Below are 17,883 nucleotides of genomic sequence, written 5' to 3'. Positions count from 1 at the left end.
TTGGGTACAGTCATTCAGTCAGCCCCTGCCCAGCTACAATACTGAGCTGAACCCCAACCATCCAATCCCTCTCAGTGGTCTGATCAGCAAATAAGTAGAACCATCAGGTACACAAAAGTCCTCTGTCTGTATGGAGAAATCAGAACCGTGTGTGTGATGTCCGGATCAAGTGCTCCTCAAAGAGAGAGGCCATGATGAGGCCCAGGCCCTGCCTACCGGCTGAGATAAAATGGCTGCTTCCGTGCCTCCACCCTGTCCCTACTCACCCCGGGAGAGACACGGCACATCACAACACGCCCTGAGAGCCAGCCAGGTAAATCAACCAACCAACCCATAATGCTTTGAACCTAAATGTTACACCAAGGGAGTTAGCGACCCAGCTGTAACAGCCCAGGACATGGCCTTCTGTTGGATAATGATTGAAGTGTGTAGCCTGTGTGCTGGGTTGGGTTAGCATCTGCCTGACCTCTCTGACCCCTCACTCCTCCACGTGGCCTGCTGTATTAGTAACGTCTGGTCCTCAGTACAGGTAGAGAAGTACACTGCACAGCCAGAGAAACACACTGGGTCTCCATCTACAATAATAGAGGAAAGACACAGTAGGAGGGAGACGATAGAATAGAGAGTGCAACGTTTTGGCATATGGAGAGGAAATCTGAGCTGCAGGGAAGTCGAGACAGAGGGAGAGAGAAGGAGAGGGAGAGATGTAGAGGCTGCCACTGGTGCCTGACTTTGAGCTACTCCACAGGAAGATCAGCTGTATAGACACCAAGGCCAAAACACACACACACACTTTCCCTCCTACACAAGCACACACACACTCTCCCTTGTCCAGAACGCTCCAGTGCCCTGCAAACCTTTCCACTATAGTGCATCTGTGATATTGTGTGGAAAAGGAACAGGTGGTTTTATGGAGTCTCTATACATGCTTATTTAGAAATGTATAAATAACTTCACAGTAAGTAATTTTTTTATAACCATACAGGTATTTGGCATAATAAATTCAGGAATAGTAAAACCAGAGCTGTGTCTGGTTCACTGGTCTTTAAATGGATATCATGAGAATATGATTACCTCACCTCTGTACCCCACATATAACTATCTGTAAGGTCCCTCAGTCGAGCAGTGAATTTCAAACAGATTCAACCACAAAGACCGGAGAGGTTTTCCAATGCCTGTAAGTCGCTTTGGATAAAAGCGTCTGCTAAATGGCATATTATTATTATATTATTATTAAAGAAGGGCAACTATTGGTAGATGTGTAAAAAAGAAAGAAGCAGACATTGAATATCCCTTTGAGCATGGTGAATTTATAAATTACACTTTGAATAGTGTATCAATACACCCAGTCACTACAAAGATACAGGCATCCTTCCTAACTCAGTTGCTGGGGAGGAAGGAAACCGCTCAGGGACTTCACCATGAGGCCATTGGTGACTTTAAAACAGTTACAGAGTTTAATGGCTGTGATAGGAGAAAACTGAGGATGGATCAACAACATTGTAGTTAGTCCACAATACTAACCTAAATTACAGAGTGAAAAGAAGGAAGCCTGCACTAGGCGTAAGAATGTTTAAACGACGTTGTGATCGTTAAAGTTTAGAAAAAATCCCTAACCTAATTATTATTTTTAATTACAAAATTAAAATCACAGTGCAGTTATCACAAAACTACCACTAACAGGCCCGAATCATCATCATAATGGGAATGTTATTATTATTATTTTTACAAATACCTAATGCAACAATGCTGTAATGTTAGTAGAAGAAGATACAAATCTTTCAAATTATTTGCCACGCATGTCATCTTCGTTAACAGTTGGAAAAATGGCAGAGTGAGACACAGCCGTGAAGTCCTGTATAGCAATACTTTGAGAAGTTAAATGAGAAGGTAATGAAAAGCAAACTTTGCAAGGTGGAATTGAGCTACAGTTGGCAGTCCAGGTGTAATGCTGAACAACCTGGTCTCAGAGCATTTCATATTATTCTGTACATACACTCCAGTATGATATGTTCGATATTGTATGGTATGTATTAATTTGTGGATGTCCATCACCCATTTCGTATGATACTGTATGTTACGAATTACAATTAGTATTATATGTTACGAATTTGCAAAACATACTATATGTTACGAATTTGCAAAATGTATGATATTTTACAAATTCTAGCTAGGTGGCTGACGTTAGCTAGCTGGCTAACATTAGCTAGGCTAGGGGTTAAGGTTAAGTTTAGGAGTTAGGTTAAAGGGTTAAGGTTAGGGTTAGCTAAAAGGGTTAAGGTTAGGGTTAGGGGAATTGTTAGCTACCATGCTAAGTAGTTGCAAAGTAGCTAAAAAGGTGGTGAAAAAGTTGCTAATTAGCTAAAATGCTAAAGTTGTCCGTGATGAGATTCCATCTCGCCACCTTTGGGATGCTAGAAGTTCGCGTCTCGCATTATACATTTTTGCTTTAAGTAACCATCTGTCTTATGTAACCATACCAAACGTGAAATATCATACCAATTTCAGTCTCCCAGATGTATGTTTACTATGTTACCTCTAGTCTATGAGACCAGGCTGTGCTGAAAGGGATGACCCAACCCATTGCTGGCAGCAGTGCGATAAGGGAGTGAGAAAATCACAGCACTGATTACAGAAATGATTGCAGTTGATATGCAGCCATTGTCAACGGTAGTGTATGTCGGCTTCAATACCCTAATGGCATATCTAGAACCAGACTACAAGATGCCATGTCGAAAAACCGTGACAGCCCTGATGGAGAAATTGTACAATGATTGCTCTGCAAATGCAAGTACAAAGCGCCAGCTCTCAAACACCATATGTGTCGTTAACAACAGATTGGTGGACATCTATAAACATGCTGTCATAAATCACTGTAACGAGCCATCACATTGATAAGAAGTGTGACATGAAGTACGTACTGACAACTGAGAACATGGAGGAGAGGCACACAGAGAAATACCATCGTTGCTGAAGGCCTCCTGTAGCTCAGTTGGTAGAGCATGGTGCTTGCAACGCCAGGATTGTGGGTTCGATTCCCACGGGGGGCCAGTATGAAAAATGTATGCACTCACTAACTGTAAGTCGCTCTGGATAAGAACGTCTGCTAAATGACTAAAATGTAAATGTAAAATGTTGCTGAGTGAGTGTGGACAGCAGTAACGTGAGTGCCATCTGGTAGGGGTTTCCACTAGTTACCACAGCCACAAAGTCTATCATAAAAATTCATGAACAAATACATTATATTTTTAAAATATAATTTAAGGTTAGGGTTAGGCATAAGGTTAGCAGTGTGGTTAAGGTCAGGATTAAAATCACATTTTAAGAAGATACATTTTAGAAATATGCGGCCTTTTTTACTTTGTGGCTGTGGCACCTAGTGACGACCCATATGTAGGTAGCCAGGACTACGGTAGATTGAACTCCATTGCCCCCTAACGGTCGTATGCAAAATTACATCTGAATTTTGAATTCATGTCATTTTATGAATGTTTTAATGTTTAAATGTTTAAACAAAGAAATAAAGCTTTGTTTAAACAAAGAAATGGCAGTTTAAACATTAAGAGACATTTTACATTTGTCACAGAATAAAAAATATTCCAAAACATGCACCCTGCTTGCAATAAGGCACTAAAGTAAAATGTGGCAAAGAAATTAACTTTATGTCCAGAATACAAAGCTTTATGTTTGGGGCAAATCCAACACAACACGTCACTGAGTACCACTCTTCATATTTTCAAGCATGGTGGTGGCTGCATCATGTTATGGGTATGCTTGTCATCGGCAAGGTCTAGGGAGTCTTTTTAGGATACAAATAAACAGAATCGAGCTAAGCACAGGCAAAATCCTAGAGGAAGGCCAAATATACACTGGAGTTGCTTACCAAGACAACATTGAATGTTCCTGAGTGGCATAGTTACAGTTTTGACTTAAAATCGGCTTAAATCTATGTCAAGACTTGAAAATGGCTGTCTAGCAATGATCAACAACCAACTGGAAAGAGTTTGAAGAATAATGTGCAAATATTGTACAATCCAGGTGTGCAAAGCTCTTAGAGAGAATTACAGCTGTAATCGCTGCCAAAGGTGATTCTAGCATGTATTGACTCAGTGGTCTGAATACTTCTGTAAATGAGATATTTCTGTATTTGATTTTCAATACATTTGCCAAAAATATAAAAAACATGTTTTGACTTTGGGTATTGTGTAGGTGAGAGAACATTTTTTATTTAATCCATTTTGAATTCAGGCTGTAACAAAATGTGGAATAAGTCAAGGGGTATGAATACTTTCTGAGGGCACTGTAAACACAATTTACTCTTCTCATATTACAACAAAGAAGTTACTGCAAACAACAAACACTGTCCGTGTCCGAATACCCATAGTATTTAGCCTTGCACGAGCCTTGGCTTGTGCGAGCCGGAATGGCTCATAGGGCAGGAGCCTATCTCCTGTTTCTGTAGCATGAGTACACCCCTTGGACAGGACACTAGTCTATCACAGGGCCTTAACCCCGATCTATCTCCTTAATGCTGAGTGCCAAGCAGAGATGCATCAGGTCCCATTTTTACAGTCTTTGGTATGACTCGTACAGCGATTGAACTCACAACCAATGTTTTTTATCGGCACTGAGCAAATTTCAGGTCTTCTGAGCGCAAACTTGTGAAAATTCTGTGCAACTTCCGGCGCCCGTTTACTGTGAATACTGAGGCTGTACCCGCTTTAAGTTACAGTTTTAACAGTGGTGAAGTAGGCTACTGTGGCTATTTGATCATAATGTAGGCCTACCAGAGTGTCCTACCATAAAAAAAACAAAGGAGAAATTGCATCCCATAACATTTTAACGTGGAAATACCTGTTCTATCATTCAGCCTACAGTAGCAGCCAATGTGTGGTGTTCAATGTAGGCCTACATTCCATGAGACTTTTGAAAAAAACATGCAGGGCTTGACATGTTTATCCACTTGTCCTTCAAGGAGGTGACTGAAAATGTTGTGTTGTTTGATGCAAGAAACCACTTTACAAAATAAAATGCATCATTATACCATTATTACAGAAAATCTGACAAATTATGATACCCTCTGCCTATTGGCTACTTAGCCTATTCAAGCCTGTCTCAAAATACAACACTGCCCAATTAAGACAAAATGGTGCACCGGTCTGTGTAGAGTACGGGCCGGAGTCGTGCCTGTCAATACAATACAATCCTACTACGATGCATTCTTCCTACAACAACATCTATTGCAGTTAGATTTGCCCTCTCATTGGCTAGAATGGTCCCACCTGATCTCGCCTCCTCCCGCCTGCCTTCTATCTTTGAGGACATGTATTTCCATTGTTAGAGCGGTCACTTGACTATCTTGTCAATATAAAATACAATCTTTGGTAGAATTCGCTGCACACTATTGAGGAAGAGAATAGTCTTGACACCCACGTGTGTTCGACAACAGCTGATAATCAAATGAAATTGAACAATATTTAATCAATTTCATCTTCTCAAAAAAGCAAATAATAACTTTGAATGTTTGTACTTTTTACAAGGTCTTTATATACTGCATTGTCTGTATTCCGGGCTGTTGTTTGTAATGTTTGTATACTCTGTTAATTCTATATTGTTTATTTTGAATTGCTTCACAAAAAAAACAACATTAAAAAAACCCGATATCAGAATAGGGGAGGCACTACAGAAATGTACGAATAGCAGGGCACATGTGTGATTGAGCATTAGATGACACATTCTCAGCATCCTATGGATTAGTAGAATGTTGATTTGTAGCATACCAAATCAAATCAATTTTTATTGGCCACATGCGCCGAATACAACAGGTGCAGACATTACAGTGAAATGCTTACTTACAGCCCTTAACCAACAGTGCATTTATTTTTAATTAAAAAAGTAAAATAAAACAACAACAAAAAAGTGTTGAGAAAAAAAAGAGCAGAAGTAAAATAAAATAACAGTAGGGAGGCTATATATACAGGGGGGTACCGGTGCAGAGTCAATGTGCGGGGGCACCGGCTAGTTGAGGTAGTTGAAGTAATATGTACATGTGGGTAGAGTTAAAGTGACTATGCATAAATAATTAACAGAGTAGCAGCAGCGTAAAAAGATGGGGTGGGGGGTGGGGGGGGGGCAGTGCAAATAGTCCGGGTAGCCATACACTACCATTCAAAAGTTTGGGGTCACTTAGACATTTCCTTGAATGTGTTTGAATAGGAAATATAGCAAAATGAATAGGAAATGTAGTCATTGACAAGGTTAGAAATAATGATTTTTAATTGAAATAATAATTGTGTCCTTCAAACTTTGCTTTCGTCAAAGAATCCTCCATTTGCAGCAATTACAGCCTTGCAGACCTTTGACATTCTAGTTGTCAATTTGTTTAGGTAATCTGAAGAGATTTATCACCTCCGTTTCGTCCACAAAACAAAAACAATAAAGGTGCTGGGGCGGACTTTGGCTCTGTTTTCCATAATGCGGATTCCATCTTTAAATGCCCTGAAACTACAATGTCATCATGTTTGTGCCAGAATTACAGCAGAGTACCACTACTAATACATGTCTACCTAATGTAACGAAGCACACACAGAGGTGGTGGTTAGGGAGGGACACGTGAATTACAAGACAGGCCTAGAGCATATTTGATTCAAATCCACCAACCTCTAAACTCATAAAATCTGGGACACAAACACAGCACATATTTGCTTAATGCGTGTTATCCTGGGGCTGATAAAGCTGTCAGCAGTTTGAGAAGGGTAAAAATTACAGCCTTGTGAAAAGAGTTAATCAAATCAGGCTGTGATCAGAGGGAGGTGAGAGTGAACAAAGCCTGGTACCACACAAACTAGGGATGGCCACGGTTATTAGAATATCTGAATGGACTTTAGTATCTTAATACTTTTGTGAGTATACATTTTTGCTGAAAAAATGTAAAGGCCCATTTAAACACTGAAAAGGCTTTTTCAAAATTAAAATATCCATGTTACATTGTTACATACAAGGATATACCATTTCAAATTATTAATTTAATAAAACAAACTTTTCAATGTTGTTTTTATGACGTGCGCCTTCGTGTGTAGCTTGTTGTTTATGTTGGCCAATCAAAGCGGCTCAATGTGTAGCACGTGGAGTGAGTTCACTAATGCAATGCAAGATGGAATAACATTTCAGAAACGTTAGCGAAATGAAAAGGAGTAGGCTACAACAAGCAACCAACAGGTAGGCTGTTTAATCTGAATGGGGTTGGGTAGAAAGGGCAGCATGTGGCCTCAATTAGCCTAGATACACCCCCCCCCCGGATGCATGTTTTCTTTTTACCCTAGCACTACACAGCTGATTCAAATAATCAAAGCTTGATGATGAGTTGGCTATTTGAATCAGCTGTGTAGTGCTAGGGCAAAAAACAAAAAGTGCACCCAGGGGGGCCCCCAGGACAGAGTTTGGGAAACCCTGGATTAGAGGACAGAGTGGCTGGCACACAGACAGAAAGGCTAATCAACAGCCTCTGTGTCATGTGCCACAGTCACCCAGCACCAGCAGACAACACAAACAGAAGCTTTATACTCTGTTTACTGAGGTGGAGCACTGCTCTCAGATCAGCTTAATGACGAGCCAGAACCAGCCTGTGACTGCAGGTCGGAAAAATCACCCCAAACCTGAACAGCTGATCCAGAGAATATATCAGAGAGAGAAACTATAGAATAATGAGAAGTTGCTTTAAAATACTCTCCCTCAGGAAGGTTCTTCATTCAAAGAAGCTGAGGGGAGATGATTACATTTGAGCTGGAAACACTGCACCTCTGCTTTCCTCCCCTATCCCTCTCTTTCCTCCCCTATCCCTCTCTTTCCTCCCCTATCCCTCTCTTTCCTCCCCTATCCCTCTCTTTCCTCCCCTATCCCTCTCTTTCCTCCCCTATCCCTCACTTTCCTCCCCTATCCCTCTGCTTTCCTCCCCTATCCCCCTCTTTCCTCCCCTATCCCCCTCTTTCCTCCCCTATCCCTCTCTTTCCTCCCCTATCCCTCTCTTTCCTCCCCTATCCCTCTCTTTCCTCCCCTATCCCTCTCTTTCCTCCCCTATCCCTCTCTTTCCTCCCCTATCCCCCTCTTTCCTTCCCCTCCCCTCAGCTGCCACGACCGAGACAGACACCCATACAGTAATTGTTTCACAGCTCCCACTAAACCACAGGGAACATATGTCACAGAGACAGACAGAAGGAAATAGCGAGATAAAGTGGTGTGTGCGATAGAAAAAAGAGAGAGAGAGAGCAGGCGATCCCATCCCACGACCTGTTAATCCCAAACTGTCATTAGCAGGCTCTCTTTGGTCTCTGGTGACTGGCCCAGGCTGACAGTGCAGACCTGACAGAGTGGAACCACGGCAGAGGCAGACCCACTCCAGCACCCTGGCCTCATCAACTCCTTGGCCTCAGAGTCTGAGCTTGGCTCCTATTTCCTTCTGTGGTGCTCATGGCCTCACCATAAGGGTTCAGGAGGCTGTTTGTTTCGGTCAGTGTTGTATTTGCGAAAACTCTGCCCCGTAAACACACAAAAATGGCAACTGTCCACTGGCCTGACCACAGCAAGGCGTGGGCCATCTGGACTCCTCTGAACCTTCAGAGCCACAGAAACAACAATGAGGTGGAACAGACTGAGGCACAGAGCTGAGTCAGACTACTATAGATTATTGCTCCATGCAGAGCAGAGGCAGTTCAGTTAAACCAGGGATTACTGCAGCTACCTGGGTTAGAATTGGCTCATTTTCCATGGAAACTGAATCCATCATTCTGCAGATGAGATCAGAATGCGATGAGGTCAGGCGCTCCTCTCCATGCCTGCACATGGCTCGCTGAGGGAAGTCTGACAGACAGGGTCCTTTTCCATGACTGCATGGCAAAGACTGAGGAACCACACACACGGTCCACCTCCAGTAAGTGAAATACAGTAGCAGGAATGAAGTAGCAATCATTTCTGCATCACACACACACACACACACACACACACACACACACAACACCTGGACAAGAGACAACCCACGGAGAATTTACCCATAAGCCTCATTCCCATTTTTCCCTTACCCACCCCTCATTCAAAGCCCAGTTAAAGCCGTTTCTCCCTTCCTCCATCCAACTCCCTCCATTTTTGCATCCATCTCCTTTCTTGTCTTGCTTGACCCTTTCTCCAGCTCCTATCCTCTCAGTACAGCAGATGTTGGTTGCCATTATACCGGTCATCATAAACTGCTCGTCTCAGTTCATTACAGGTTTATGATCATATCAAATTAGTGAACAAACAAGACTCTCTGTCCGTCTCTGCCACCTCACCTGATCCATACTGCACACACCTGTCCACGGAAACAGATCTAATACATAACCATTTGTAAAGTTGCCATATGCTCAAAATACACACACCTGTATACTATTTAGTATGGATTTCTGAAACCAATAGAAATAAATTATCTAAAGGACTGCCCAACTATCCTAAAATTAAACCTCAGTTGAACTTCAGAGGCAGCCAGGTCCTCAGGTCTCAGCGCAAAGAGAAACAAGAAACAGGGATGAGTTTGTGTAAAGAGAAGTACACGGAAATTGATAAGGAAGAAAAAAGTCTGAAAAAATGACAGGTAGAGGAGAGTAGAAGTAGTAGGTCTGTTAGAGTGGAAGATCTAGAATATGTAATTTACCTTGTTGGCTCCGCTGCCTGTCACCCTCTCTCACTCTTATAGTCAGAACGTCCTATACTCTGCCTCCACTCTCTGTCACCACACACACACACTCACCAACAGGCCACTCCCTCCACTTCCCCTCCCTCCCTTTCTGTCACCACAGGGCTCATTCTCAGACCCTCCCTCCCTCATTCCTTGTCTCTATCGCTCTCTCAATAGAGTACCACAGTATAAGTCATAATACCCATAAAACCTAGCGGTCAAACAGGGAAAGGGTTCCAATTCATTTTTCCCATAGGTGATTTTAGAAACACTTAAAATAAGGGCTGTGTTTCGTGTAGGCTTACCCTGGCGTGACATTTTGATAACCGTGTAAATCTCTCTAGGACAAGGTGACTTTTATGAATATATTCACCTGTATTTACCCCCCAAAAATGAAATACTAATCAGCTGCTAATGTGGATATAATAAAGAACTACAAATGCCAGGATGATCTGGACGAGACTGCCGAATCGAGGCAAAGGTAAGAATTTCTGGATTAACTATCTAATGTTGTCAAAATTTTGTAATTAATAAATTGGCCAACTGTATTTAAATGGACAATTCTGTGAACTGTCTTGTGCAGGACATCCAGCCAACTTGACAACTGTGGGAAGCATTGGAGTCAACATTGGCCAGCATCCCTGTGGAATGCTTTTGACACCTTGTAGTTTTAATTTGACACAATAACTGTTAGCAAAGGTGTCAGCTAGAGATGACGTGCAGGAGCTTGCAGGGATTTGTAGTCTGGCATGATGTTTACTTTGATGCGAATGATCATTTTCGAATCAGAGTAAATCGAGCCGAATATATTGATAAAAGTCACTTTGTCCGAGAGAGATTTACATGGTTATCAAAACATCATGTCAGGGTAAGCCTACACGAAATACAGCCCTTATTTTAAGTGTTTCTAAAATCCCCTATGGGAAAAATTAATGTTGGAAAACTGATTGGAACCATTTCCCTGTTTGACCGCTAGATTTTATGGGTATTATGAAACCTCCACTGCGGGGCTCTATACAGGTTAGCAGGTCACCTGGTTGATAATTGACATTTAACACACAGTTTTTCTTTGTTTCTACCAAAGTATGCTCCATTGTTTTTGCCAGTACAGAGTCTGCCTTAATTGGCATGTTACTTCAGACAAAATATAAATTTAGAATGAAACAGCTGCACTTAGAATTCAGACTACACTAAACAAAGAAATATTATTTTGGTCCCACAAAAGTTGTTTCTTCAAGCCAACATTCCTTCACCCATACAGTAATTACAGTTTTGAGCTGCTACGTGTACAAAATGCACTTTCCTTACTGGCCAGAAGGAAACTTTTACCTCAGCTATCCCCTCTCAATTCAAGCACATTCAATATAAACATAGTCATCAATAACCACTAGCAGGCCCACTATGATAAATACATAAAAACTCCCACCACAGTTGAACATGTGTATACCTATTTCTCATTCGAATGTGAGATAGAAGAGATGTACTGCATTGATTTGACATACACGTAGTATGGTGAACCCAGGTGAAAGCTATGATCCCTTATTGATGTCACCTGTTAAATCCACTTCAATCAGTGTAGATGAAGAGGAGGAGACAGGTTAAAGAAGGATTTTCAAGCCTTGAGACAATTGAGACATGGATTGTGTATGTGTGCCATTTAGAGGGTGAATGGGCAACACAAAATATTGAAGTGCCTTTGAACGGGGTATGGTAGTAGGTGCCAGGCGCACCGGTGTGAGTGTGTGAAGAACTGCAACGCTGCTGGGTTTCTCACATTCAACAGTTTCCCATGTGTATCAAGAATGTTTCACCACCCAAAGGACATCCAGCCAACTTGACAACTGTGGGAAGCATTGGAGTCAACATTGGCCAGCATCCCTGTGGAATGCTTTTGACACCTTGTAGTCCATGCCCTGATGAATTTAGGCTGTTCTGAGGGCAACATGGGCTGCAACTCAATATTAGGAAGATGTTCCTAATGTTTTGTACATTCAGTGTATGTGTCAGCAGCTGCTTGCTACACTCCGTTGTTTGTAGTTGGCTGCCATAGACCTCTACTCCCTGTGTGTGTGTGGGTGTGTGTCTCAACTATAGACCATTATCTGGGGCCTCCATCTGCCCCGGGACAATCAAGCGCAGCTCAAAGAGATCCGCTCCTGTGATGTGTGGAAGGAGCCCTGCTGCTGGTGGCTGCTGTTGTTCTTGGCCACGGCCCCATTACAGAGGGAGCAGACTGACTGAAGATAGACTGCTGGAGCACAGCTGGTGGGCTGGCTGTGTCCGTCTGCCCCCCATCACCTCACCCCCTCCCATCCACCCGTAGCCCCAGCATGAAGGCCAGAACAGCCCATCCACCTGAGAGGAAGCAGGCCCCACAACCCCAAAAATGCTATTGCTACTTCCTGTCTAGAACCTCGGTTGAAGATACCCAGGTAAGGATAAGCTATTAATTTAATGAGGAAGCTTTTCAGATTCATAGGACCAGCGCCATTGCTAACTAGCATCGCTGGTCCCATTGTTTAGAATTCTTCCTCATTTACGCAAAGAGTTATGGGATATTACAATCCTTTTAACCTTTGTTATCTTCAACCTAGTCTAGAACGCCAGACTCCAAACATACAGACTCAAAGAAACACGCATACACTGAGCTCAGACATTAGCTCAAATATACAATGTATATGGGACACACTACAACATCAACTACAGACACAGTCAAGAACAAGAACAGGCACATACAGAGTATTGCATACAACCTTTATAGATGGTGCCAGCCACTAATTCTCATCTGCTAGATGTGTGGTCTGAACTACTCCCTCCAGCCTCTTACAATTGCATAGTTTAACGCAATACTAAAGCCAGTATTTGGTGCCAAAATCTATGACAAACAAAACCAGATGCAAAGGAAATACAGTTTACGAAGAAACAAAGGTGACCTAAGCCATTAACTGACCTTAAAGCATTTTGTTATGAACCAACACAAAACTCCTAACTAAGATCACTTTATTGGTCAATTGCCCACAAGGTCCAACCAAAATGTGACTTCCGCTTTTAACCCAACCCCTCCGAAAGACACATAAATACACATACTGTTTTTCTATGGAGAAGTGCAGGGGGACTGCCACACTGGGATGGGGGAGCTGTTGTGGGGGGTTAAGTGCCTAGCACAAGGGCGCAATGGCAACTAGGATTTGATACCAGCAACCCTCTGGTTGCCAGCTCACTTCCTGACAGATCTTTCCCGTCGGACCCAGGATTCGAACTGTCAACCCTTTGGTTGCTGGCTCGCCTATCTTACCGCTAGGCTACCTGCCGCCCCAGGTACTAGACCGTTAAGCATTGCTCTATCATAGTAACTGTATACAGGACTCCGGCTGAGCATATAGCCTAACCTCCATCGCCAACCCAATTCCTACAGGAATGACGGCATACAATAAGAAAAAACTGTTTTCCCAATAGGGATGCTGTCTTTTGGAGTGCGGGGTGAGTGCAATAAGATAGCATCTGGCCCCAGGCGACCTGCTCTTGGAGACTATGTTGTTTTACAGAGATGTCTTTCAGCATTATCAGCACATTAAGCTCATCAGTCAATCTGCAATGCTTTCACAGGAAAAAAAATATTATTTCATCTTGAAGTATTATGGTTGTGAATACAGTAGTTCACTTCACTGACCACAAGGGGGCTCTTCTAACCAAATGTTTAAAGGGTTTCTGACACGCAAAGCCTCAAGCCTCTGAAAAAGGAGAGAGAAAGCAAGAGGGGGGGGTATAGAATGGGAACGAGACTACATTGCTTTTCCCTTCCATTCTACGACACAGACAGAAACAGACAAACACACACACGCACAGGCCCAAGATCTGGTTGCCACACATAATCCAACTTTTTTATTTCCCTTCAGTGTGACTGACGTAAGTGTGTGGAGAGTGACAGCCTGGGTAAATAGTAGTGTGTAAAATGACAGGCCTGACTCGCAGTATTTCATATTACCAAGGATTTACTGCCTTTACTAAACTCCAGAGCCGGAGTCTACTTAGCCAGAAATGAATGGGGTTTGAAGAATGAAAATACTTTCCTTGCGTCGTGGCAGCCACTGTGGCGTAAGCGTGTGTGTGTGTGTGTGTGTGTGTGTGTGTGCGCGTGCGTCTGTCGGTCGATGTGTCTCAAATGACAGACAGTTTGTGTTTGGGACATGGTCTGACAGTCACATGCCTGGGTGTTGTTGTTTTCATTCTTCATTGTGGCAGCTCAAAACCTCAATGGTCACGGTTCCCTGCAAACATACACTGAGTGTACAAATCATTAGGAACACCAGCTCTTTCCATGACAGACTGACCAGGTGAAAACTATGATCCATTATTGATGTCACTTGTTAAATCCACTTCAATCAGTGTAGATGAAGGGGAGGAGACAAGTTCAAGATGGACATCCAGCCAACTATGGGAAGCATCCCTGTGGAACGCTTTCGACACCTTATACAGTGAGGGAAAAAAGTATTTGATCCCCTGCTGATTTTGTACGTTTGCCCACTGACAAAGAAATGATCAGTCTATAATTTTAATGGTAGGTTTATTTGAACAGTGAGAGACAGAATAACAACAAAAAAATCCAGAAATACGCATGTCAAATGAGGGAAATAAGTATTTGACCCCCTCTCAATCAGAAAGATTTCTGGCTCCCATGTGTCTTTTATACAAGTAATGAGCTGAGATTAGGAGCACACTCTTAAAGGGAGTGCTCCTAATCTCAGTTTGTTACCTGTATAAAAGACACCTGTCCACAGAAGCAATCAATCAATCAGATTCCAAACTCTCTACCATGGCCTAGACCAAAGAGCTCTCCAAGGATGTCAGGGACAAGATTGTAGACCTACACAAGGCTGGAATGGGCTACAAGACCATCGCCAAGCAGCTTGGTGAGAAGGTGACAACAGTTGGTGCGATTATTCGCAAATGGAAGAAACACAAAAGAACCGTCAATCTCCCTCGGCCTGGGGCTCCATGCAAGATCTCACCTCGTGGAGTTGCAATGATCATGAGAACGGTGAGGAATCAGCCCAGAACTAAACGGGAGGATCTTGTCAATGATCTCAAAGCAGCTGGGACCATATTCACCAAGAAAACAATTGGTAACACACTATGCCGTGAAGGACTGAAATCCTGCACATATACAGGCCCGTCTGAAGTTTGCCAATGAACATCTGAATGATTCAGAGGAGAACTGGGTGAAATTGTTGTGGTCAGATGAGACCAAAATCGAGCTCTTTGGCATCAACTCAACTCGCAGTGTTTGGAGGAGGAGGAATGCTGCCTATGACCCCAAGAACACCATCCCCACCGTCAAACATGGAGGTGGAAACATTATGCTTTGGGGGTGTTTTTCTGCTAAGGGGACAGGACAATTTCACCGCATCAAAGGGACGATGGACGGGGCCATGTACCGTCAAATCTTGGGTGAGAACCTCCTTCCCTCAGCCAGGGCATTGAAAATGGGTCGTGGATGGGTATTCCAGCATGACAATGACCCAAAACACACAGCCAAGGCAACAAAGGAGTGGCTCAAGAAGAAGCACATTAAGGTCCTGGAGTGGCCTAGCCAGTCTCCAGACCTTAATCCCATAGAAAATCTGTGGAGGGAGCTGAAGGTTCAAGTTGCCAAACGTCAGCCTCGAAACCTTAATGACTTGGAGAAGCAGGGAAAAAAGTATTTGATCCCCTGCTGATTTTGTACGTTTGCCCACTGACAAAGACATGATCAGTCTATAATTTTAATGGTAGGTTTATTTGAACAGTGAGAGACAGAATAACAACAGCAAAATCCAGAAAAACACATGTCAAAAATGTTATAAATTGATTTGCATTTTAATGAGGGAAATAAGTATTTGACCCCTCTGCAAAACATGACTTAGTACTTGGTGGCAAAACCCTTGTTGGCAATCACAGAGGTCAGACGTTTCTTGTAGTTGGCCACCAGGTTTGCACACATCTCAGGAGGGATTTTGTTCCACTCCTCTTTGCAGATCTTCTCCAAGTCATTAAGGTTTCGAGGATGACATTTGGCAACTCGAACCTTCAGCTCCCTCCACAGATGTTCTATGGGAATAAGGTCTGGAGACTGGCTAGGCCACTCCAGGACCTTAATGTGCTTCTTCTTGAGCCACTCCTTTGTTGCCTTGGCCGTGTGTTTTGGGTCATTGTCATGCTGGAATACCCATCCACAACCCATTTTCAATGCCCTGGCTGAGGGAAGGAGGTTCTCACCCAAGATTTGACGGTACATGGCCCCGTCCATCGTCCCTTTGATGCGGTGAAGTTGTCCTGTCCCCTTCGCAGAAAAACACCTCCAAAGCATTTTTCCACCTCCATGTTTGACGGTGGGGATCGTGTTCTTGGGGTCATAGGCAGCATTCCTCCTCCTTCAAACACGGCGAGTTGAGTTGATGCCAAAGAGCTCCAATTTGGTCTCATCTGACCACAACACATTCACCCAGTTCTCCTCTGAATCATTCAGATGTTCATTGACAAACTTCAGACGGCCCTGTATATGTGCTTTCTTGAGCAGGGGGACCTTGCGGGCGCTGCAGGATTTCAGTCCTTCACGGCGTAGTGTGTTACCAATTGTTTTCTTGGTGACTATGGTCCCAGCTGCCTTGAGATCATTGACAAGATCCTCCCGTGTAGTTCTGGGCTGATTCCTCACCGTTCTCATGATCATTGCAACTCCACGAGGTGAGATCTTGCATGGAGCCCCAGGCCGAGGGAGATTGACAGTTATTTTGTGTTTCTTCCATTTGCGAATAATCGCACCAACTGTTGTCACCTTCTCACCAAGCTGCTTGACGATGGTCTTGTAGCCCATTCCAGCCTTGTGTAGGTCTACAAATCTTGTCCCTGACATCCTTGGAGAGCTCTTTGGTCTTGGCCATGGTGGAGAGTTTGGAATCTGAGATTGATTGCTTCTGTGGACAGGTGTCTTTTATACAGGTAACAAACTGAGATTAGGAGCACTCCCTTTAAGAGTGTGCTCCTAATCTCAGCTCGTTACCTGTATAAAAGACACCTGGGAGCCAGAAATCTTTCTGATTGAGAGGGGGTCAAATACTTATTTCCCTCATTAAAATGCAAATCAATTTATAACATTTTTGACAAGCGTTTTTCTGGATTTTGTTGTTGTTATTCTGTCTCTCACTGTTAAAATAAACCTACCATTTAAAATTATAGACTGATCATTTCTTTGTCAGTGGGCAAACGTACAAAATCAGCAGGGGATCAAATACTTTTTTCCCTCACTGTATTTCATACAGCGCTCATAATCAAACCTGCTCTCCCACCTCCCTCTGTACCTCCTACTCCTCCACCTCCCTCTGTACCTCCTACTCCCCCACCTCCCTCTGTACCCCCCTGCTCCCCCACCTCCCTCTGTACCCTCTGCTCCCCCACCTCCCTCTGTACTTTCCATCTCCCCCACCTCCCTCTGTACCCCCCTCTACTCCCCCACCTCCCTCTGTACACTCCTGATCCCCCACCTTCCTCTAATTTACCTTCTCTTCCACCTCCATCTGTAATTTCCATCTCTCCCACCTCCCTCTGTACCAACCTGCTCCCCCACCTCCCTCTGTACTTTCCATCTCCCCCACCTCCCTCTCTTTCTCCCCCTCCCTCCCCCACCTCCATCTCTGTACTCACCCTTGCTCCCAGGCTGCTTTGGGGCTCCAGGCCCTCGGACTCCAGACATCGGCCGGTGGTCCTCTCTTTCTCCCTTGTACCTGAAACACACACCACAAGCAACTGGTTACACATAAAACACACACACACACGCCTCAGCTATAGCAATAAAACTTGAGCAGAGAGAGAGAAAAGGAGGCCTGTGTGGTTACTCTGGTGATGACTGAGTACTGATAAGGGGGAAGAGGATCCAAACCTATCAAATATTCTCATCAGGCAGCGCTATGTACCTGCTCCCCTGGAGGAGGTGTGTGTGTGTGTGTGTGTGCTGGGGGCCTCATACAGACCAGACAGAAGCAAGGAATGGAAGGAATGCACTGCAATCTGCTCCACCATCACAGGTAGGATCTGCACCGCTGCCCATGAGTGCCGTACAGACGCACACACTACATACACATGTCAGAGGTAGAGAAGTGCTGCCTCACCACTGAAACTGGGTCACACCTAGAACACCAGGGACT

General features: G+C 43.6%; 1 protein-coding gene across 5 annotated transcripts in view; it reads right to left on the bottom strand.

Annotated features, from left to right (window-relative positions):
• Positions 1 to 17,883, bottom strand: part of LOC121530944 (smoothelin) — a 78,441-nt gene that overhangs the window by 27,051 nt on the left and 33,507 nt on the right. For all 5 annotated transcript variants that reach the window (XR_006661973.1, XM_041836338.2, XM_041836340.2 and 2 more), the window contains exon 5: positions 17,384 to 17,463. Coding sequence is in view for 4 of the 5 variants with exons in the window: in XM_041836338.2 (XP_041692272.1) it covers positions 17,384 to 17,463 (80 nt within the window). In the remaining variant the exon portion in view is untranslated. The remainder of the gene's footprint in view (positions 1 to 17,383; positions 17,464 to 17,883) is intronic.

The sequence above is a fragment of the Coregonus clupeaformis genome, chromosome 18 (assembly GCF_020615455.1).
Source record: "Coregonus clupeaformis isolate EN_2021a chromosome 18, ASM2061545v1, whole genome shotgun sequence".
NCBI lineage: Eukaryota > Metazoa > Chordata > Actinopteri > Salmoniformes > Salmonidae > Coregonus > Coregonus clupeaformis.
This window is presented reverse-complemented; position numbering and strand designations above follow the sequence as displayed.